Source organism: Equus caballus, chromosome X (genome assembly GCF_041296265.1).
Source record: "Equus caballus isolate H_3958 breed thoroughbred chromosome X, TB-T2T, whole genome shotgun sequence".
Lineage (NCBI taxonomy): Eukaryota > Metazoa > Chordata > Mammalia > Perissodactyla > Equidae > Equus > Equus caballus.
The window spans coordinates 67,577,728-67,601,612 of record NC_091715.1 but is presented as its reverse complement, the minus strand read 5'-3'; the positions used below and the strand labels follow the sequence as shown (position 1 = coordinate 67,601,612).

The window sequence follows — 23,885 nt, the reverse complement described above, 5'->3', positions numbered from 1 at the left end:
TGTATAAAACAATAGCGTGTCAGGCAGTACTAAAATATAAGTGTCATAGGTGTTCAGAGCAGAGGAAGACCAATAAAAATCAAGCTGGTTTTGTCAGGAAAGATTTCCTGGATGAAGCGGGACTTGTAGAATGGAGAGGATTTAGACAGGAAAAGCAGAGAAAGGCATACCTTGGAGGTGCTTATCTCTTGTTCTTTACTGGGAACTGAAATTCACTTTTCAGTTGAAAATGTAATACATGCACATGATAAATTCAAATTGCACAATGAAAAATGTGACCCTCCTACCCATTCCAGTTACCTAGTCTTTTTCTCCAAAGTCAGTCACTATTACCAGTATCTTTTCATAAATATTTTATTCATAAATATAAATATACACACATACACATATCCCTTTTTAAAATACAAAAAGAGGCAAGCTGTATATACCGTTCTGGATCTTGATTGTAATACTTACTATCTTTCCGTCCTGGCACATGTATATGTTTCCCGTTCTTTTCTTAGTTGTACAGTATTCTAATGAATAGGTGTACCATAATTTACTTAACCAATTACTGATTGATAGATATTTGTTATTATTGCAAATGATAAAATGCAGTGAAAACCCTTGTACATACATATTTACATGCAACTTCAAGTCTATTTGTAGGATAAATGCTAAGCAGCAAGGGACTTCTAATCACCAACTGTGACAAGGCTGGATGTGGTAAGGATTGGTATTCACCCAGTGGTGTTTTGAAAGAATTTTAGAAGCATGGTCCATCAGAGCTATTTCTTTTTTTTTTTTTTTTTTTTGAGGAAGATTAGCCCTGAGCTAACTACTGCCAGTCCTCCTCTTTTTGCTGAGGAAGACTGGCCCTGAGCTAACATCCATGCCCGTCTTCCTCTCTTTTATACATGGGACGCCTACCACAGCATGGCTTGCCGAGTGGTGCCATGTCTGCACCCGGGATCCGAACTGGCGAACCCCGGGCCGCCGAGAATTGCAACATGCGAACTTAACCGCTGTGCCACAGGGCCGACCTTCATCGGAGCTATTTCTTCACTGGGACCTGTCCAAGTAGTTCTGACAGGTGGCCACCACAGGCTGAACCTTACTTACCATCTCTCTTCTCTTATCCTTCCTTCCCTGTAGACAAACCTACCTATCTTCAAGCTGAAGGAGTCCTGTGTACGACGGCGCTACAGTGATTTTGAGTGGCTAAAAAATGAGCTGGAGCGAGACAGTAAGGTATGGCATCGTTCCTTGTGTGGCAGCCTTGGAGGAGGAGATACACATAGACTGAGAATGCATAAAATCACAGTCTATAAAATCTTGGAGGTAGTGGAGAGGGTGAACACACTCTATCTACCAAATCCCAATATATTGCATCTGGGTGATACCCTTTGAAACCTGAAAGTGGTGAGTTTAGGACAAATTGTAAAGAAAAAGCATTACTTAACTAGTGGCTAGTAAACTCATTCAGCTTAACTCCTGTAAGTGCTAAAAATGGAAAGTACAGTGTTAGGAAAGGCCTAGCTAAATTCTTGGATGGTAGTGGATTGTTAAAGAAAGGGAGGACTATTTGGAGTTTATTTCTTTTCTTTTGAGATAGTAAACCTGTCCTCCTACAAAAGCAGGGTTGGATTAATTTTTGGCCTGAGCCATCCCCACTGTTCTTATGGTCTCAGTTCTTGCAAGTTGCTGACTGTGAGGTAGGATGGACCCTACGCCTAACAGGAAATGAGGTATATAGTACTTGGCATCTCATTCCCTCTCCTTCCTCTCCTGTGTGGCTGATATTTTGTGTCTGCCTGCAGATTGTGGTACCCCCACTGCCTGGGAAAGCCTTGAAGCGGCAGCTCCCTTTTCGAGGAGATGAAGGGATCTTTGAGGAGTCCTTCATTGAAGAGAGGAGGCAGGGCCTCGAACAGTTTATTAACAAGTAAGCCAAGTTCCTGGGGGCTCCTCTTGGCAACTTTTGCCATCATAGTCTTTCTCTATGTTTCGTCTATCTCCCCTTTTGTAATGGGTAATATGATGTGGTGCCAATTGTGTGGTGGACTGACTGGATAGTAAAACTCCATTCCTTTGAGCAGAATTCTGATCCTGTACCTCGGGGCCTGAGAAAGCACTGGATGTTGGACATGTCTAGGGATTTCCCCCTCCCTACCTCTCTATCCTCCTTCCCCTCTACAATATTAGGGTTGAAGTGGTGCCCTGCTGCTGTTCTCTACTTGCTTAAACCTCAGGGCTGACCTTGCCCTTCCTCCCCTGTCCACACCCCCATCTCTCTGCGAATTCTCTCTAATCCCAAATACTACTGATAACCATCTCGGTCTCTTTACAGAATTGCTGGGCATCCGCTGGCTCAGAATGAACGCTGCCTACACATGTTCCTGCAGGAGGAGGCAATTGACAGGAACTACGTCCCCGGGAAGGTGCGCCAGTAGGAGCCCCTCTCACCACTTGCCCTCTACTTTCCTGCTGAAATGACGTTGGTTTTTACACTAAGCCTCTTTCTCTCTTTGATCTGAAGTTGGCTACCCATCCCCTGGCCTGATAGACTGTCTGGCATTGTGTTCCTTGGTACTTGACTATACCGTGGGCACTCTGCTAGGATCCTCTTCTCTGAGGAGAGGTGGGCAACCACAGGCAGATGCCCTTTGCTTGGGGTTGGGGGGTGGGTGGGAGGATTAGAGTAGAAGGCAATTTCTTGGGCATTTACCCATGCCAGAAGGCTAACCTTGGGGTCGGGGGGCGGGTCTCGTGCTGGTGAGGCACTTGAATACATACTGATGCTGCAAGTCCAGGGGATTTTTCTTACACTTAGGTTTAACCAGGAATGCCGAGCAGGGAAAAACCTGCCTTTCCTACCTGCATGAATTTTTTCCTTTTGGGGAAGGTGATAGAGACCCAAAAGCTCTCCTTGTTTTCTCTAGGCCTGCTCCCAGTTTTCTCCAGATTCTTTTGTTGCTTTCTCTCTCCTTTCTTGCTTTTGATGGCAGTAATCCTCCTAGAGTATAAGCAGTCTGTTATGTGGAGCAAGGTGTGTGGGTTTTCTGGGCCCATCATCATAGCTGCTTCAGAGTCAGAAGAAAGCCGTAGGACAGTAGGGAGCTCCTGTTGCCTAGCCCCTCTCCTTTGTGGCTCCCTGCTCTGGCTGGCTGTTCTTGCTCACCAGCAGGTGAGTTAGTATGGACCAGCAGTTCTCCCTCCCCAAGCCCTTGCTGCTTTATGGGTTAGCTTTGCAGGTTTGGTGGCTTGAGGGGTGGGGGGAACTCACTACTGCCAGGTAACTCCCTGAAGGGTGGGCGTGGATCATTTTCTAGGTACCTCCCGGTGGTAGGGAAGGGAATGACCACTCTCTTCCTTCCATTCTCCTTTCCCCCATCCTGTTTAGTGCTGCCACAGGGCAGAAGTGCATGAACAAACCACACAGTCTCTGACTTCTGCTAAGCACTTTGAACTGTTGAATGGGGCTCAGGCAAGAGTTGTCACTGCCCTTCCCAGCTTGGTCACAGGGTTATTGAACTGCCTGCACTTGTTTCCCATGGACCTCCAGCCTTCTCTCCAGAAGTTGAGCTAGGGATAGCAGCTGGATATGGATTTCCCAAATCTTAGAGTCTGAAGCAGCTTCTTGAGGCTGGCAACTTTCCTGGGCTTCTCTCTGGGAGGTAGTGGTTTGTTTGCTGGGCCCCGATATCTATCCCAAGTGGTGGGATGGGAGCAAGTTAACTCTGGTTTCAGGTCAAGAGTGGGGGTTCTTTGCTTAGACTCCTTATCACGGAAGGATTGGAGTTCTCTATACAGGGTCTTGGGGAGAAGGACGACTGATTCTGAGAAGACCCTGATCGGAGAGATTAGGATTAGATTTTGACCTGGGATTTGGAGTCCATCTAAACGTTGAAGTTCCCTGAGACAGATCAGCTCTCCAGCTGCCAAGCCTTTGCCGGGGCTGAGCAGCCCCTAGAGAGAGGCTCTGCTCCCTTTCCTCCCTCCCCAATGTTGGTATTGTTGCTGCCTTTTTGATTTGTATCCTCTGTTATTGACTTTTTTTTTTTTTTTAAGATTCCTTCTTTCATTGTGCACAAGTGCTGAGAGCCTGAGGCCCCATTTCTGCTGTGTATATATCCTGACTCGGGGCTTTTATTCAGCAAACTATTCATTCTTCTGTCAGACAATGTCATATTCAACTCTGTTCATATTAAACCACTGTGAAGCAAGCCTCTGTTTTCCTGCTTAAGTTGTAAATTTAGTATTTCTCAGTGTCTAGGATATTCTGGGTATTGTGTAGAAATCATACCACGTGGTCAATGTCCTGAGGTGATAAGTAAGCTTTGCATTTAAGTTTTAAAAAAAAGCAGAATCCTAGCTGCCTGTAGTGATATTTACCTATCCTTCTTGCAACTCGCAATTGACTTTGTCACAAAGGTAATGCATCTGCTTGTAGGAAGTATCCATAGGGCTCAGTACCTGTGGTTTGGGTCAGATTTAGCAGATTTGGTTTTTAAGCTTGTGGGTTTGTGCTAATTTGGGCAGGATATATTTACAGCATGTGTGTGTGTATGTATGTATATGCATATACTATATGTGTACATAAACGTGTGTGCATGTGCTTAATCCTCCAACACACCCACACACCACCTACAAACACTGTTTCTTTCATGGGCTTTTTACCTCAATTGAGACTTCTTTTTTTCTTTCAAATAGATTTGATGCAGGCAGAAAGGTGAGTGAACTCTGAGAACTTTTGATGGGTGGATATTTTCATCTGACCAAGGTGTTCTGAAATGGCTTCCTACACAAAGTGGGTTTTGGGAAAAGTTTGAAATGAGAGGAGGTAGGAGTCTTGTCATTTGGGAAGTCAAAGCTAGTTTTAGTCATGTAACTGAGCATGGAAAGAAGGTATAGAAAGTGATGTGGTCAAAACATTATGAATTAAGGTGACTTAACATTGATGTTTGGTTCTAAGTAGAAGAGTGGGGGCTGAATTAAGGAAGTTAAGAGGTTTTGGTAGTTCAGGAATTAGATGACTAAAGTTATCTGAGGGGGTAGGGAAGAATAGATGTTTCTGTGAGATAAGAGAGGATGAATAACGAGAGAAATGCAGTCTTCAGAGGCAGCAGTGTTAGACAATGAATTAGAGAATAACTAGAACAAGCAGCTATAAAATAAAATATTAAAATTTTGGACAGATGACATTCATTTAACAAGTACTAGTTAATAGCTTTCTGTGTGCCCAACTTTATGATAAAAGCTGGGCTGGGGATGGGGTGGGGTGGTCATGGTACAAATAGACTATGATTGCATTCTCTTTCTTTATAGACCTTACACTTCTTATACTTTAGTTCAGATGTCTGTACAGGACAAGAAAATGCTAGAGACAAAATAAGAGGTCCCGGCACATCTAGCTGGTTATCCAGTCTTTTTTTTTTTTTTTTAATAGCAGGTTAGGTAAATTCCCCTTCTTTGGAGTCAAATGGGCCATTTTAGCACAGTAAGTGGATCCCGAAAGAACCCCAATCCAAGCCCTCTTACCCATCAACACTGAGAAGAAGCATACTGTTATGAGGAATTCAAGTTTGTGCATGCATCTAGGTGTTTACTATTAATTAATCACTTTATCCATAGCACAGAAGCGGCTCAGCCTTACACTGGACATGGGGGATAGAGGCTAACAAAAAATTTTGAACACAGTAGCTGGACCCGAAAGAAGTCTGAATCTTCACATTCCAAAGATGCCTTATCTCCCCTTTGACCCATTCTTTGAGATGTGGTGTTGAGCTAGTAAAGGATGGGAGAGGTGGACAGCATTCAGGCTTCTCTGGAGTTTTTGTTTGATGAGATTGCCTAGGTGAAACACTTGTATCTTCAAATATATGCTGTAATAATTTAAATAAAATTACTTTCTGCTGTGGAAATGCAGACCAGCTGCTCACTGAAATGGGTATTTCTTCATATCCTTGAGGACCGTTGAGTCACCCCTGATCATCTCTTCTTAGACACAATAACAGTTCTGAGTTTTCCTCACTTGGCTCATTTTTTAACCCTTTTATCTTTATTATTCTGAAATCTCTCAAAGGTCCTCACATGTCTCTAAGACATAGAGTCTAAAACTAGACACCACTGTAATTATAGCCTGAAGGTTAGATGGTTGTTAGTCCACTTATATATCATAGTTTTAAGTTTAATTTTAAAATATGAACACTTTGTGACTAATTTAGCTTGTGGTTCTCTGCCACTCTCTGATTACCCACCACCCCTCATTCCTCTTATCTTTCTTTTTTTTTTTTTTTCACCTTGCTTGTACAAAAAAATGATTATTCCCTGTTGTAATTTTGTTTTCTCTCTCCTCTGCCTGTCTGTCTGCCTATCTATCTATCTATCTGTCTGTCTGTCTGTCTGTCTGTCTATCTGTCTATGCTTTGAGAACAGAAAACTCATTCCTTACAAACTCGGGTAATTATTAATATTATAAAAGGATTCTTTAAATCTCTACAGCCTTCCTTTAAATAGGTTCTTCCTATGGTGGTTTTAAGTGTTTGTATATAGATCATCAACTACTTGATAGAGAGAAACTGAAGGTAAAGGATTAAGAGGCACTGCCAATTGAAGATCAACCAGAAATTGGATAAAACAGTAGTTCTTAACAGTAAAATACAGTTGGATTCACAGAAATTTATGCATTACTTTTCAAGAAAATGTTATATTATTATACCAATAATGTTTTTTGTCCAAATACAGTCAACTTTTGATCATCTGTGCTAATGGAGGGATATACATTTTTATTTTGTTAATGCATTTTTCTAAAGTTTAAATGTAGGGGTGTCTAATATTCATGAGACTTAAAAATATTTCCTAATATGTCATCGGAATGAAGACTCAGGAAGATCTGAAAGTAGAAAGAGTACTAAGCCTAGAAGAGAAACCTAGGTTCTGGAGCTGGCTATGCTATCAGCTGGCTGTAGCACCTTAGGCAAATTGCTTCACCACTCTGGGCCTGTTTTCTCAACTATAAAATGAGGGGATTTGACTGAGGTATCTTGAATCTCTAATTTTTCTGATTTCCAACCTTTGCCAAGGAGTTGAGTAAACCCTGGAGGTGATGCCACCAAAAAGGTGAAAGCACGGTTTTTCCCATATGATGGAGTTTGCTGTATTGTAGTTAGTTTTCTCTTCCAGAAATGAATGACTCTTCACTTACCCTGATTAGGTTTTGTTTGCCCACATCCTATTGTATCAAGTCATGAGTACCCCACTGAAATTCAATGGTGATTTGATTTACAGTTGCCCTAATTTTACCCCAGGTCTTCTAGCTGAAAATTTTAAATGAAATACCTATATGGAATTATTCGTATTTAAAATATATAAATTATAATTTTGTTGATTGTTCTGATGACGAAAGTGCCTATTTTGTTAAAATGTTTCATTGTGGTGATAAAAATTCAAAAGTAATGCTAGTTGACAAAATTCAAACAAAATATAAATGTGTCAAGAGGGAAAGATTTCTCCTTATTCCCTCTCCCTACTCCCATTCTCCAAGAATAACTTAATCTGGTGTCTTCCCAGACCTTTTCCTATGCACAAATATATGTATATAACTGCATGCATATATGCATACATAAATATACATATGTTCATACACACGGATACATGTATGAATACCCACACACTTGTATATAGTCATTTTAAAAACAAACTGGTCTGTTATATGTACTATTTTGAACGGAATTTTTTCACTTTGCAATGTGTTGTGGACTTCCTCTCATTAGTACATGGAAATTTACCTCATTTTAAAAAATGGCGGCATAACATTTCATAGTATGGTTGTATCACAATTTAATGATTCACCTATTGATGGCAGTTTGTCTCCAATCATTCACTGTTACAAATAATGCTATATAAAACCTTGCTCATGTATTTAAGTATTTCTGTGGGATAGATTTTGAGAGAAGGAATTGCTGGATCAAAGGATGTGTACATTTTACATTTTGGTAGGTACTACTAAGGTGCCTTCTTAGTGTGGTTTAGGCTCCCACTTACAGCAAATGAGAATTTCTGTTTCCTCTCCAAAAGTGGAAAAATCCCTGTTTCCCCACAAAAAGTTTCTTTGCCAAAAGAGGAAAACTATTAAACAACTGATAATTATTCAAACTACTTGTTGAAAATGGTATTTCTTAGTTTTAATTTGCATTTTCTGGAACACTTAGTTGTGGTGATACCACTATCAGGTTTTAAAAAATTTCCCTGCACATTTCATTTTAGTTGTTCTACAAGTAGTATTTATTGCTGCTAATTGAGCAACCCTACCACTCCTCACTGTAGATAAACCAACACTCTTAATTGAAGGCCCTGAATGGAGGCCGGGCCCCTGTGGTGTAGTGGTTAAGTTCGCCTGCTCAGCTTCAGCAGCCCAGGGTCCGTATCCCGGGTGCTGACCTAGCACCTCTCATCAAGCTGCGCTGTGGTGGCATCCTACGTAAAGCAGAGGAAGATTGGTACAGATGTTAGCCCAGTGACAGTCTTCCTCAAGCAAAAAGAGGACAGTTGGTAACAGATGTTAGCTCAGGGCAAATCTTCCTCACACACACACAAACATAAAGGCCCTGAATGTTCCTAGACTTCTTCCTACCTGACTTTGGGGGAAAGTGAAGCAATCAGCCTGGTGGCAAAGCAACATTATCTGACCTCAGGGCCAACCTCCTTGGAAACTGGGGGAAATATTACTTCGCCTCGTGGGCCACCATCCCTCCAGCTTGGACCTCCTTTTTGGTTATATCTCTCAAATCCAAACCTTAGATTCCAGGCAGGACAGACAAGGACAGGCACCTAGATCGAGATGGTGACTGAACTAGGAGGCTGAATCACCAGCCCTCGGCTCTTCTGGTTGGCTGTCCACGTGTCAGTCAGAAATGAGCAAGCTTTTAGTTGGTCTTACGCGATGGGAAGCACATACCCTCTCCTGATTGGCCTCTTAATCGAGGCGTGGGCCATAGGGAGACCTGCTGGTTGGCTGGAATGGAAAACCAATGGAAACGCTGTGGCGCTGCTTTCGAAAGCGAAGCCTGCCCCACGGCCACTGGAAGAGGCGGCAGGTTGCTTCGGAGCTTGTGCGCTGGATTTGGTAACTGCGCCCTCCCGCAACCTAGCTGCCCTCTATACCCCCATCCCCGTCACGCTTCTGGTGTCTCAGAGTGTCTCCAGGTGTGCTGTGGCGACTCAGGCTGTAGTCTTCTTGTGTGGCGCTTAGGGAAGCTCTGCCTTAGCCTGCTCGTCTCCTTCCACCACCGCCAGCCTGGAGCTCTGCCTCTGATGTGTCCGCTGAGGTCATGGATCTGGAGCTGGGCAGTGGGGACCGGGAATGGGGCAAGAGTTTGCTGGCATCAGGGCGAGGTTCATGACGGCAGAAGCGGGAGAGGCTGTGCTCTGCGGCTGTGAAGGCCTTTGTATTAAGTCCCGGGAAGGGAGCAGGAGGTGTCTGACCCAGAAAGTTGCGCCGGCCAGGTGGCCACCACCATTTCGGCCAGCCCATCCCCTCTGTCGCCTGGTTTCACCCTTCGTGGCTCTTGCCTAGACTCATCAACTCCAGAACCACTGTGGCAAATACACTGGCCCTCTCAGCCTGCACTCAGAGCGAGTCCTTTCTTTCTCAATGCCAGTGGGCTTGACCTCGTTGGCTTTATTCCTTTTTCCTCATTATCTTTAATTACACTAGTACATTCTCCTTGTAAAACAAAAACAAAAACTCAAAACATTATACATAGATGGGACTAAAGTACCCTTCGGCCATTACCCACAATCCTAGTCCTCTTTTCCCCTTCCCAAAGGGGAAAAAACTGTTAACAGTTTGGTATGTATCCTGGTAGCCTTCCTGGTCTTTTTTTTTTTTTTTTTTAGAAAATGCATTGTGTTGTGTTTTTATTTCTACAAAAAGTATACCATACTGTACATATCCTGCAGGTTTTTTCATTCAGTGTTTTGGAAACATTTTTATTTCGCCACATCCAGATTTACTCTATTTTTTTTTTAAAAAATGTGGCATAATATCCAATAGTATGGCTATAAAATGGTTTATTAACCATTCTTTTTTTTTTTTTTTTTGAGGGAGATTAGTCCTAAGCTAACATCTGCTGCCAGTCCTCCTCTTTTTGCTGAGGAAGACTGGCCCTGAGCTAACATCCGTGCTCATCTTCCTCTACTTTATATGTGGGACGCCCACCACAGCATGGCGTGCCAAGCATTGTGTAGGTCTGCACCCGGGATCTGAACCGGTGAACCCCGGGCTGCTGAAGTGGAATGTGCAAACTTAACTGCTGTGCCACTGGGCCAGCCCTAACCATTCTTTATTGATAGACTACTAGATTTTTCCCAATGTTTTGCTTTTACAAGCAATACTGCTGTGAACATTTCTGAACATGACTCCTTGTCAGAGTTTCTTTAGGGCAGTGGTTCCCAGACTTTTTGATCTCTCAGAACCCCTTTACACTCCTAAGAGAATTTGTTTATGTGGGTTTATATCTATCACTATTCAATATATGAGAGATTAAAAGTGAGAAATTTTAAAAATATTTATTCATTAAAAATAATAGCAATAAGCCCATTACATGTTAACATAAATGATATTTTTAAATGAAAAATAACTTTTCCAAAGCCAAATTATAATTAATGACAACAGGAATATTGTATTACATTTTTTGCAATTCTCTTTAATAGGCTTAACAGGAGCCAACCCTGATGGCCTGGTGGTTTAAGTTTGGCACTCTTACTGCTTTGGCAGCCCGGGTTCATTTTGGGTGGTGGAACCACACTACTCATTTGTCAGTTGCCATGCTGTGGAGATGGCTCACATAGAAGTACTAGAAGGACTTACGACTAGGATATACAACCATGCAGTGGGGCTTTGGGGAGGAAAAAAAAAGGGGGGGTGATTGGCAATGGATATTAGCTCAGGGCGAATCCTTCCCTGCCAAAAAAAAACCAACAAGAAAACAAAAAAACAAGAGCAGTTAAAAAAAAATAGGCTTAATAGGAGACATCTGGATTCTCATATCTGCTTCTGCATTTTCTCTATTACGATGTTTTGGTTGAAGTATATCACACAGATATGTAATTAGAAAAATGAGGAGGTGTTTTAATAGCCTTTTCAGATAATTGTGGATATTCTTTAATACTACATCAATGCTCAGCAAGTTATAGTTTCTTAAAATTGCTTTTAATGTGGATATTGAAAGCATGTTAATCAACTTTTCTTTCTTTCTTTGTTTTTTTGAGGAAGATTAGCCCTGAGCTAACTACTGCCAATCTTCCTCTTTTTGCTGAGGAAGTCTGGCCCTAAGCTAACATCCATGCCCATCTTCCTCTACTTTATATGTGGGATGCGTACCACAGCATGGCTTTTGCCAAGTGGTGCCATGTCCGCATCCGGGATCCGAACTGGCGAACCCCTGGCCGCCAAGAAGCAGAACATGCACACTTAACCACTGCACCACCAGGCCCGCCCTAATCAACTTTCCATACTTTGTTATATTAAAATCTGTTGGTCTACCTGGTAGTTCAACAGATCTTTTGCCTGTGAATGATTTTATAACACCATACACTGGCAATTTGGAAAATATTGGTTCACTGAGTTATGCAGATCTTTCAAATGCAGACACGGTTCATTATACAGTGTCAATGTCTCATTCATTAATATCACCACTGCTCTCATTTCAAGCGTATGGTGGAGGTGAAAGTTTTCCAAAATGCTAATTTTTGCTTGAAAGCTCAGATTTTATCAATGACACCAGATACTGTCAGTTGTTTTTCTTGAAGTGACAGGTTCACTTGTTCATGTTTGAGAAAATGCCAGCCAAATACCCAAGTCTGAATAGCCATAATTTATCTGTCAGTAATTATTTCAAGAAAAAGGGTGTTCTATGAAAAAAGTGACTAGTTCAGCTCCCAACTCAATCTCACAAGTGCTTTTCCTTGGGTCAACTGTTGTACTTCAGTATGCAACACAAGTGCTTTCTCTGTACTTCCGGTTTTGTTACACAGAATATTAGAAAGCCATCTACTCAAGGATGGAGATTTAATACTTTTTACTGTTTCACCAAGGACGTTCTTAAGTGTGTGGTGGTGAAAAATACAGTGACTGCTAGTACAGTTTAATGCCACTGCCTTGATGAGCACTAAGGCACTAGCAGTTTTACTCAGTCTTGCTTTTTCTTTTCCTCTTACCTTTGCTTTTGCACTATCAGTGCAAATGTCACACAGTAAAAAAGACAAACAATGTCTTAATACTATTATGAAAATAGTTTTGAATCTTATAGACCCCCGAAAGGGTTTTGGGCTCCCCAAAGGATCTATGGACCACATTTTGAGAACATTTGAACATCTGCTCTAGGGCATATACCTAGGAGTGGTATCCTAAACTATGCATTTGTAATCTTAGTAGATACTGCCAAACACCCCTCCAACGTGACTGTACTAGTTTATGCTCCCACCAGCAGGGTGTAAGCGGTCTCATTTCTCCTTACTCTTCCCAACACTGAATATTATCAAATGTTAAATTTTGCCAATATGAAAGGTAGAAAATAGAATCTCATTGTTTTCTTTCTAGTACTTTGATAATAGGGAAGTTGAACATCCATTCATATGTTTATTGGCCATTTGTGTTTTTTTCTGTGATATACCTGCTCATATCCTTTACCTGTTTTTCTATATTGTTTGTCTCTTCCTGATCCAGGATAATTAAAGAAAAATATTAGTCCTTTTTTATGTATGTTGCAAATATCTTCTCCCAGTCTTTCTCTTGCCTTTTAACTGTGTGGTATCTTGTATTGAAAAGAAGTTTTAAATTTTGAGGTCAGATTTATCAATCTTTTCTTTCTTAGCTTTTGATTTTTGTGTTTTAATAAGGTCTTCCATATGACAAGATCATTAACATTCTTCTGTGTTTTCTGATACTTGTATAGTGGTTTCTGTGCTTACATCTTTGATCCAGCTAGGATTTATTTTTGTGGATAGTGTGAGTGACCATAGTGTGAGTGACCTATATATTTTTGTTCTTTGTTTTCAAAGGACTGTCTGTCTTGGGACTCAGCAGAGAATAGAGAGACCCTAGGATTGTGAATCTCCAGGGCTCCTCAATTGAAGTCTTGCCCATGGTGTTTTCTGACCTCAGCAGTTGGCTGCATTCACTGGGACACACCTGATAAGGGGGACATTTCCTGTAAAGAGGGATCCCATTCAGAGCCCAGCATCACCACACCCAGCTCTCATCCGCTAATCATTGAGAGCTTCCTATGTGGCGCTGGCTCTTTCCTGGTCTCCACTCTCATGCTGGGAAGAGGTGACCTATAGGTGAGCTAAACATCTTCCTAGAAAAATCCTCACCGTGGTTGACCAAGGGGAAGGGAAGAGTCAGACCTAGTTCCAGGTATGTTCCAGAGGATGGGAGCGGGAGAGTCGTCACCTAGCCCATCCAGACAAAGAACCCTCAAGGCAAGATAGCAGAAAAATCACTAGGTGGTCTCACTAGACTTACTCTGGAGAAGAGGTTCCTTGAGGCTTTTCTTGTCATAATGGGAAGTCAGAAGAGTTTTCTTGGGGCCAACCATCTTTGCTTTAGGATCCAATTTGTTTCTTTATTTTTTACCTTTTAAAGTGGGTATATTCATTTCCTGTTGCTGCTGTAACAAATTACCACAAACTTAGTGGCTTAAAACAACAGAAATTTATTATCTTACAGCTCTGGAGGTCAGAAGTCCAAAAGAGGTCTTATGGGGCTAAAAATCAATGTGTTGGCAGGGGTGTGTTCCTTCTAGAGGCTCTAGGGGAGAAGCTATTCCTTGTCTTTTCCAGTTTCTAGAGGCTGTTTGTATTCCTTGGCTCATGGGCCCTTTCCATCTCCGAAGCTAGCAGTCTCCACTCCACTTCTACTTGGGTCTTCACATCTCCTTCTCTGACTCTCCTGCCTCCCTCTTTCACTTACAAGAACGCTTGCGATTATGTTGGGGCCTCCAGAATAATCCAGGATAATCTCCCTATCTCAAGACCTTTAACTTAATCATATCTTCTCAGTCTTTTTTTTTTCCTTCTGCAAAGTCTCTTTTGCCATGTAAAGGTAAAATATTCACAGGTTCTGGGGAGTAAGATGTGGACATCCTTTGCTATTTAGCCTACCACAGGGGGTTACTTCAGCAGAAGGCTATGCTTATTCACTTGATATTGAGTCATAGTGGGGAGAGAAGTAGCTTTGTTTTAGGCTTGCAGGATTATTTGCAATAGAATTTGTAACCCTTCCATAATAATTTTCCAATCACATTCTATCTGCCTTTGGTTGGATTATATAGGAAGTAGGAGGTAGAAGAAGAAAAGCTCATAGAGGAAGCTGAAGAATAGGAAGAGATGTAGGAGGAAAACCAGAAGGATGAGGTGTCATGAAAGCCAAGGGACTAGAGTATTAACAGAAGGAGGGAAGGAAAGGGTACATTTAATACTGTATCAAAGGCTGCTGAGAGACCAAAGTAAGCCGATGACTGAAGGCATCTCTTATGTTTAGTGACCTTTGCAATAGCTATTTTCGTGGAGTGATGGGAAGTGGGAAGAACGTTGAGAACACAGCTCATTCAAGAATTTTAAAAATTTTTCTATAAAGGAGTAGAGAATGGGAGGATGGAGTTGAGAAGGAGTTTTTTCCCCTTAAAGTTGAGAGAGACTGGAGTCTACCTAAATGTCGATGTAAAGGAGCCAGTTGAGAGGGTGAGGTTTATGACACAGAAGAGACTGAATTCTCCTGGCTTCAGTAGCCTGACTCCCAAATGTGCGATTCTAACCAGACATCTCTCCCAAGTTCCAGACCTGTATAATTCAACCCCCTATTGAACACGTCCACTTGGAAATCCTTTTCAAATTAAATGCCCAATATCAAACAACCCTCTGTTGTTCCTTGCCTGTCCCCCCTTCATCAACTCCTACCCCCTTTTATCATTTCTCTCCTGGATTACTAAAGTAGCTTTGAAAGTGACCTTTTTGGTTTTACAACTACTATTCAATCAATTTTCTGCACAACAGCTAGAGCGATCTTTCTAAAACTTCCCGGCGACTCCTATAAGCTTTAAAAATTCCCTATTGTTTTCAGTGTAAAAGCCAAATCCTACACTCATCTACATAGATTCTGTGCTTCAAGGCTGGTGAACTATTTCCAGTTCCCAGAGAAAGCTATGTTCTTTCATACCTCCATGCCCTCACACGTTCATTTCCCTCTGCCTATAATACCCTCTCCATCTTTTTCTTCCCACTCACATTTTTCTTGGCTACTTTATACTCTTCTTTCAAGACTTGTTTCAAGCTTTCTTTTCTCCTCTGGGAAGCCTTCCTTGTTTTTCCCAGGCTGCAGTGAGGTACCCCGTGTATGTTCATAGCACCTGTGCTTTCTGGTATGCCTACAGCACCTCTGCCTTCTTTACTCACCATACTATATATTTTCTGTAGTTGACCCCTTCTTTTCATTTTTTATAAAAAGCATTTCAATTCTTCAAGTAATACATGAATATGTTTTTGTTGTTTAAGTCAAACATTATAGGTAGATGTCCTTTTTGACCTCTTCATGTAGGTCCCTGTCCCAAAGGAAACTAATGTTACTAGGTTGGTATTTGTTCTTCCAGATCATTTTCTGTGTATTTAAAAATAGAAATATAGCTTTTGTTTATTTTCCCCTGTATAAATGAAATCATGCTCTATAGTGTTCCACAGTTTGCTTTTTTTACTCAGCAATATGCTTAAGAGAGTGAGGTGGATCAGTGGTTGCAACATAGAACATGCTGCACAGTATTCTGTAGTATGCATACACCATTTCCCATTTCCCTTTTTTTAATTGTAGTAAAATAAACATAACATAAAATTTACCGTTTTAACAATTTATTTATTTATTTATTTGCTGAGGAAGATTAGCCCTGAGCTAACATCCATGCCAGTCTTCCTCCACTTTATATGTGGGTCACTGCCACAGTATGGCTGATGAATGGTGTAGGTGCACGCCCAGGATCTGAACCCGTGAACCTGGGCCACTGGAGTGGAGTGCACCAAACTTAACCACTAAGCCACGGGGCTGGCCCCCCATTTTAACAGTTTTTAAGTGTACAGTTCAGTGTCATTAAATATATTCACACTGTTGTGCAACCATCACCACCATCCATGTGCAGAACTTTTTCTATCTTCCCAAACTGAAATTCCATACCCATTAAACAATAACTCCCCATTACCCCTTCTCCCCAGCCCCTGGCAACCACCATTCTACTTTCTATCTCTATAAATTTGACTATTCTACGTACCTCATATTAGTGGAACCATATAGAATTTGTTTTTTTGTGACTGGATTATTTCACTTAGCATAAGGTCTTCAAGGGTCATTCACATTGTAGCATGTGTCAGGATTTCTTTCCTTTTTGAGGTTGAATAATATTCTATTGCATGTATATACCACATTTTGTTTATCCATCTATTCATTGATGAACACTTGGGTTGCTTCCACCTTTTGGCTGTTGTGAACAATGCTGCTGTGAACATGGGGGTACAAATATCCATTCAGGTCTTTGCTTCTAATTCTTTTGGGTATATATCCAGAAGTGGAATTGCTGGGTCATATAGCAAGTCCCATTTCCCTTTTGATGGACATTTAGATCAGTACTAGTAAAATTGTATTCCACAGACTGGTGCCAGTCATGAACTATCACCTGTCCACCGTGAGAGAAGTACAGAAGTTGAGAGTAAGCATTTAAAAACTTTTGTAGCAATTTGACATTGCCATGACATCCAAGTACATAATCACTTTTCTAGTAATTCCTTTTTTCTCTACTTTACAAAGCTATCAGTCCATAACAGATTGGAAATTTACCCAAAAAAACTGGTCCTTTACCACATGTAGTTTGAAAATCACTGAGAGGGAGTTTCTAGTTTTTTGTTTTTTTTCCCAAGAACTCTTTTTGTGGACATATGCAAGTGTTTCTCTAGAGTAGTAATGAAGAATAGAATTACTGGGTCGAAGGGTATGCACATTTTACATTTTAACAGATAGTACGAAACTGCTCAAGAAAAGGCTGAATCCTTCCAACAACACTATGTGAGAGCACCTATTTCCCTGTACCCCTGCCAACACTTGACGTCAGTCTTTTAAAACTTTTGTTAATATCTTAGGCAAAAAGTGATGTCTTGTTTTAATTCGTAGTTCTCTGATTACTAGTCAATTTATGCATCCTTCTTTCATATGTCTATTAATATTTGCATTTCTTCTTAGTTGCTTGTTATATTGTTTGCTCATGTTTCTATTGGGTTGTTTTTTCTTATTGATTTGTAGGAGTTCTTTATATTTTGGATATTAATTATCCATTATCTATATATATTAGAAATATTTTTCCCTAATCTATTCTTCTTTTGTATCTATTTACAATGTCTTTAGAATAGAAACTTTAAATTTTGAGGTAGTCAGATATACCATTCTTTTCTTTTATGGCTTTTGCTTTTTCTGTCTTAAGAAGGCTGTCCCTACTCTAAGGTTTTAAACATATTCATGTATATTTTCTTCTCATATATTTCTTTCTCCTCTTTTTTTTAAACAGATTTATTGAGGTATAATTGATGTACAATAAACTGTACATAATTAAAGCATATAATTTGATGAGTTTTGACATTTGTACACACCCACAAAACTATCACCACAATCAAGATAATGAACATGGTTCATTACTCCCAAAAGTTTCCTTGTGCCCCCTTGTTCTCACGCATCTTGTACATTTCTTTGTTTCTTTTTTTTTTTTAAAGATTGGCACCTGCACTAACATCTGTTGCCAATCTTTTTTTTCTCCCCAAAGCACCCCGGTACATAGTTGTATATTGTAGTTGTCAGTGCCTCTGGTTGTGCTATGTGGGATGCCGCCTCAACATGACCTGATGAGTGATGCCATGCCCTTGCCCGGGATCCAAACTGGCAAAACCCTGGCTGCGGAAGCGGAGCCCGCAAACTTAACCACTTGGCCACGGGGCCAGTCCCTCATACATTTCTAAATGTGTGTGTGTGTGTGTGTATGCATGTGTGTGTTAGGATTATATATTTTTTTATTAAGGAATTATTTACATATAGTAAAATTCACCCTTTTTATCGTACATATTTCTTCAAGTTTTGACAAATGCGTACAGTCATATAAGAATCGCCACAATCAAGACATAGAATAGTTCCATCACTTCAAAAAATTCCCCAGTTCACCTTTATAGTCAATTCCTTCCCTCTACCTCTTAGTACTCATGGCCTGTTTTCTGTCATAGTTTTTGCCTTTTCAAAACTGTCATATAAATTAACTCATACAGTATAGAACCTTTTGAGACTGGCTTCTTTCAATCTGCATACTGCCTTTAAAATGTATCCATGTTGTTGCTTGTATTAGTAGTTTGTTCCTTTTCATCACTGAGTAGATTCCAATGTATGGATGTACCACAGTTTTTTTTTTTCCCATTCTCTAGTTGAGGGACATTTGGGTTGTTTCCAGGGTTTGGTGATTACAAGTACAGTCACTCTAAACATCAGCATCAGGTTTTTGTGTGAACATATTTTCATTTCACTTGGGTGAATGCCTGGGAGTGAGATTGCTGGGTTGTATAGTCAATGTATGTTTAACTTTATAAGAAACTGCCGGGGGCCGGCCCCATGGCCAAGTGGTTAAGTTCGCACACTCCACTGTGGTGGCCCAGGGTTTCACCCATTCGGATCCTGGGCGCGGACTTGGCACTGCTCATCAGGCCATGCTGAGGCAGCATCCCACATGCCACAACTAGAAGGACCCACAACTAAAAATACACAACTATGTACTGGGGGGGCTTTGGGGAGAAAAAGGAAAAATAAGATCTTTAAAAAAAAAAAAGAAACTGCCAAAGTGGCTGTACAATTTTTCATTTCTTTCAGCAATGTATGAGAATTCCAGTTACTTCTAGTTCCTCAGCACTTGGTAGTGTCAGGTTTTTTTAAAAGATGTTCTAATCGGGGTGTGAAAGTGTCTCATTGTGGTTTTAATTTGTGTTTTCCCAATGACTAATGATGTTGAACATGTTTGGTATAGTGTCTGTTCAAATCTTTTGCCCATTTTGAAAAACTGGATTATTTTTGTTATTATTGAGTTTTGAGAGTTCTTATATATTCTGCGTACAAGTCCTTTATCAGATAGGTGATTTGCAAACATTTCCTCTCAGTCCGTAGTTTGTCTTTTCATTCTCTTACTGATATCTTTTGAAGAGCAGAAGTTCATAATTTTGATGAAGTTTATCAAGTTTTTCTTTTATGACTCATGGTTTGGGTTTCATATCTAAGAAATTTTTGTCAACACAGGCTTTTTTCTGAGTTGATTTTTTAGGTTTTATTCTTTAAACTGCCTAGAATTAATTTTTGTGAATGGTATGAGATATTAGTGCAACTTATTTTTTTCTAAACAGCTAGCTAATTGTTCCAACACTTTATTGACTTTCTCCAATGACTTGAAATGCTACCTTTATCATATACCAAATTCCCTTATACATGTGAGTCTGTTTCTGGACCATCTCTTTTGTTTCATTGATGTATTCATTTGTTTTTATGCCAATATCAATATTAATATCAGTATAAATATTAAAATTACAACTATGGCTTTATTGTAAATTTTGATACCTGATAGGGCAAGTTTTCCCTTGTTGTAGTTAAAACATTTCTTGGCTAATCATTTTTCCTTCCACAAGAATTTTTAGAATCAGTCAATAAATTCCACAAAAGATCTTGAGATTTGGGCCGGCCCGGTGGCACAGTGGTTAAGTTCACACGTTCTGCTTCTTGGCGGCCCGGGGTTCGCTGGTTTGGATCCCGGGTGTGGACATGGCACCACTTGGCAAGCGATGCTGTGGTAGGCATCCCACATATAAAGTAGAAGAAGATGGGCATGGATGTTAGCTCAGGGCCAGTCTTCCTCAGCAAAAAGAGGAGGATTGGCAATAGTTAGCTCAGGGCTAATCTTCCTCAAAAAAAAAAAAAAAGATCTTGAGATTTTAGCTGATATTACATTGCATTTTTAGCTTAATTTGGGGAGAGTTGATGTCTTTACATTATTGAGTTTTCCCAACCATGAATATGATATGTCTCTCTATTTAGGTCTTTATTAATGGTATGTCTCTCTTTTTATTTAGGCTTCTTTTGTGTTTTATACAATTTTGTAATTCTTTGTTTACTTCTCTCTCTTTCTCATCTGTAAACTTTTTGAGTGTGGGGACCTTATTGTTTTATCTCTATATTTATAGTGCCTGGCATATAGTAGGTTTCTTAATAAATGTTTGATGAACAAATTGCATGAGAGTAATTGTTTCAGAATTTGATTAAAAACTGTGGACTTTTGGGGCTGGCCCCGTGGAGTAGTGGTTCACTTCGGCGCGCTCCACTTCCGTGGCCTGGGTTTGCGAATTTGGATCCTGAGTGTGACCTACACCACTTGTCAAGCCATGCTGTGGCAGTGACCCACATATGAAACAGAGGAAGATTGGCAACAGATGTTAGCTCAGAGCGAAACTTCCTCTCCAAAAATAAATTTCTCTTAGCAATGTTTTGTAGCTTTCAGTGTAGAAGTTTCTGGATCAGTTTTGATGGCTATTATCAAATGCCTTCTAGAAAGGTTGTACCAGTTTGCATTATCACCAGTAATACAATTTCTCATACTGTCATCAACACTAGGTTTTATCAATGTTTTTATTCTTTGCCAGTCTCGTAGGTTAAAAATTATATTTCAGGGGCTGGCCTGGTGGCACAGTGGTTAAGTTCACACGTTCCGCTTTGGTGGCCTAGAGTTCGCCAGTTTGGATCCCGGGTGTGGACCTATGCACCACTTGTCAAGCCATGCTGTGGCAGGCGTCCCACATATAAAGTAGAGGAAGATGGGCATGGATCTTAGCTCAGGGCTAGTCTTCCTCAGTGAAAAGAAGAGGATTGGCAGTGGATGTTAGCTCAGGGCTAATCTTCCTCAAAAAAAAAAAGTATATTTCAGTTTCATTGGCATTTCTTTGACTAGTGGTGAGGTTAAACATATTTTCACAAACTTTATTTATTGATTATCTGTATATAATTTTTCACAATTCGCCTGTTTTCATCCTTTGTCCATTTTTCTATTGGAGTGTTCATCTTTTACATGTTGATATGTAATGACTTATAAAAGGACTTCATATGTTAGGGAGGGTGTGTGTGTGTGTGTGTGTGCAACTAGAGAAGTAGGTAGTATTGTCTTTATTTTACAACATGAGGAAATTGAGGCTGAGGAAAGCTAAGCGACTTGCCCAAGTTCATAAAAATAATAAGCAGCAGAACAAGAATTTGAATCCTGGTCTATGTGACACAAAATACCATGTCTTTGCTGTTACAAAAAGACTATTTTTAGTCTCTTAATAACTTTTCCAAGACTTGTAAAAATTCTTTAATATTATTGTCTCCTTTGCTGAAAGCTTTGGTTTCAGAATTTGGCTCCTGCTGATAGTCTTGTTAGAACTTTAAAGAACATTAATATAGTTTCCCCTTTTTATATCATTTGAAGCTTTTAAAAACTTATTACTTTTTTTTCTTTTTTTAATTTAATTTTTACTGAGTTAATGATAGGTTACAATCTTGTGAAATTTCAGTTGCACATTATTGTTTGTCAGTGGTATTGTAGGTACACCACTTCACCGTTTGTGCCCATCAACCAACCCCCCTTTCCCCTGGTAGCCACTAATCTGTTCTCTTTGTCTGCATTTTTAAATTCCTCATATGAGTGGAGTCATACAGAGATTGTCCTTCTCTATCTGGCTTATTTCACTTAACATAATTCCCTCAAGGTCCATCCATGTTGTTGCAAATGGGACGATTTTTAAAAACTTATTACTTTGAGACTGTATAAATGTCTTGTTCCTCATCAAACTTTCACCCAATAGTTTTTAACATTCATTGATGATTCTTATCTGAATCAGTTATTACTAGGATATTTGAAAAATGGTGATTTCCAGGGCTGGCCTGGTGGTGCAGTGGTTAAATTCGCATGCTCTGTTTTGACGGCCTGGGGTTTGCAGGTTCGGATCCCGGGCACGGACCTATGCACCGCTTATCAAGCCATGCTGTGGCAGGCGTCCCGCATATAAAATAGAGGAAGATGGGCACAGATGTTAGCTCAGGGCCAATCTTCCTCAGCAAAAAGAGGAGGACTGGCAGGGGATGTTAGCTCAGGGCTAATTTTCCTCAAAAAAAGAAAAAGAAAAGAAAAATGGTGATTTTTCTAAATACATCTCTAGTTCTACATGTATTAGTTGGCATTCTACTTTAAAGAAGAGCTTCCACTTTACCTTATGTATTGATTGGTTGATTGATTATCAGGGTGGATACTTGGATTCTTATTTATTGCATAGGTTATAATGCTTTACTGTCATTATTCAGTTTGATGTTTAAATTGGCCCAGATGGGAGCCCCTTTAAGCTGATTTCTGTGTCCACTGACATGTCCTCACCATTCTTCTTTTTTTTTTCTTTTAAAGATTTTATTTTTCCTTTTTCTCTCCAAAGCTCCCTGGTACATAGTTGTATATTCTTAGTTGTGGATCCTTCTAGTTGTGGCATATGGGATGCCGCCTCAGCATGGCCTGCTGAGTGGTCCCATGTCCGCGCCCAGGATTTGAACCGGCGAAAGCCTGGGCTGCCAAAGCGGAGCAGCGAACCCAACCACTCGGCCACGGGGCCGGCCCCTCCTCACCATTCTTTAAAAGCATTTTACTTTCTGGAACAACAAGAATATTTCAGGCTTATCTTGTATTTTCCCTGCCCTAGCCCTGGAATCAGCTATTTCTCCAAGGAGCTGTGGCTCCCTTAATTGAGGAATGATATTTAGAAAGCAAGATCTGCATGCTAGGTTATTGCTACTGGAATGTCATAGCTTTTGGGCTTTTTTTAGCAGAGAGACCTAGGAATTATCCCAGGCTTTGAATCTCTCTCAATATCCCCCCCAAGTGATTGTCTAGGTCTGTGCTTGACCACTTCATTATTTGAAGAAATCCCTTCAGAGACAGTCTCTTCCATTGCTGGGCAGCTCTGATATTTGACGACACTTTATATTTGAAAACAGTGGTCATTGGTTTCCTCTACTAAGTCTTGTCTTCTCTGTGCTAAGCATCTGCAGGTCCTTTACTGCTATTATTGTCATGGCAGAGTTTTAAGATCTACTCATCATTCTGGTTATTCTGTTCTGTCCTGTTCATACTTCAGTTCATTAACATCTCTTTAAAGATTGGCATCTAGAATGAAATGTACTATTTGAGGTACATGTTCTGATCAGTACAGAGGAGTTGGTCAATGACTTTCTTTGTCCTAGACCCTATGGTACTATTCATGCAGGCCAAGATTAAGTTAGCTTTCTCTTTTTTAAAGATTGGCACCTGAGATAACATCTGTTGCCAATCTTCTTTTTTTTTCTTTTTCCCCAAAGCCCCCTGGTACATAGTTGTATATTCTAGTTGTAGGTCCTTCTGGTTGTACTATGTGGGATGCCACCTCAGCATGCCTTGATGAACGATGACGAGGTCTGTGCCCAGGATCCGAACTGGCAAAACCCTGGGCTGCCAAAGCAGAACACAAGACCGCAAGTCAATCAACAGTGATACACTACATTAACAAAATGAGAAACAAGAACCACATGATCATCTCAATAGATGCAGAGAAAGCATTTGACAAGATCCAACATCCATTTAGATAAAAACCCTCAATAAAATGGGTATAGAAGGAAAGTACCTCAACATAATAAAGGCCATATATGACAAACTCACAGCCAACATCATACTCAACAGTGAAAAACTTAAAGCCATCCCTCCGAGAACAGGAACAAGACAAGGGTGCCCACTTTCACCACT

General features: G+C 40.4%; 1 protein-coding gene across 3 annotated transcripts in view; it reads left to right on the top strand.

Annotated features, from left to right (window-relative positions):
• Positions 1-23,885, top strand: part of SNX12 (sorting nexin 12) — a 95,390-nt gene that overhangs the window by 4,003 nt on the left and 67,502 nt on the right. For 2 of the 3 annotated variants that reach the window (XM_023634412.2, XM_070258360.1), the window contains exons 2-4: positions 1,135-1,230; positions 1,800-1,924; positions 2,330-2,420. In XM_023634412.2, coding sequence (XP_023490180.2) covers positions 1,135-1,230; positions 1,800-1,924; positions 2,330-2,420 — 312 coding nt within the window. Of the gene's footprint in view, positions 1-1,134; positions 1,231-1,799; positions 1,925-2,329; positions 2,421-4,050; positions 4,206-23,885 lie in introns of those variants that run through there. The other variant, XM_023634413.2, reaches the window with a different exon arrangement.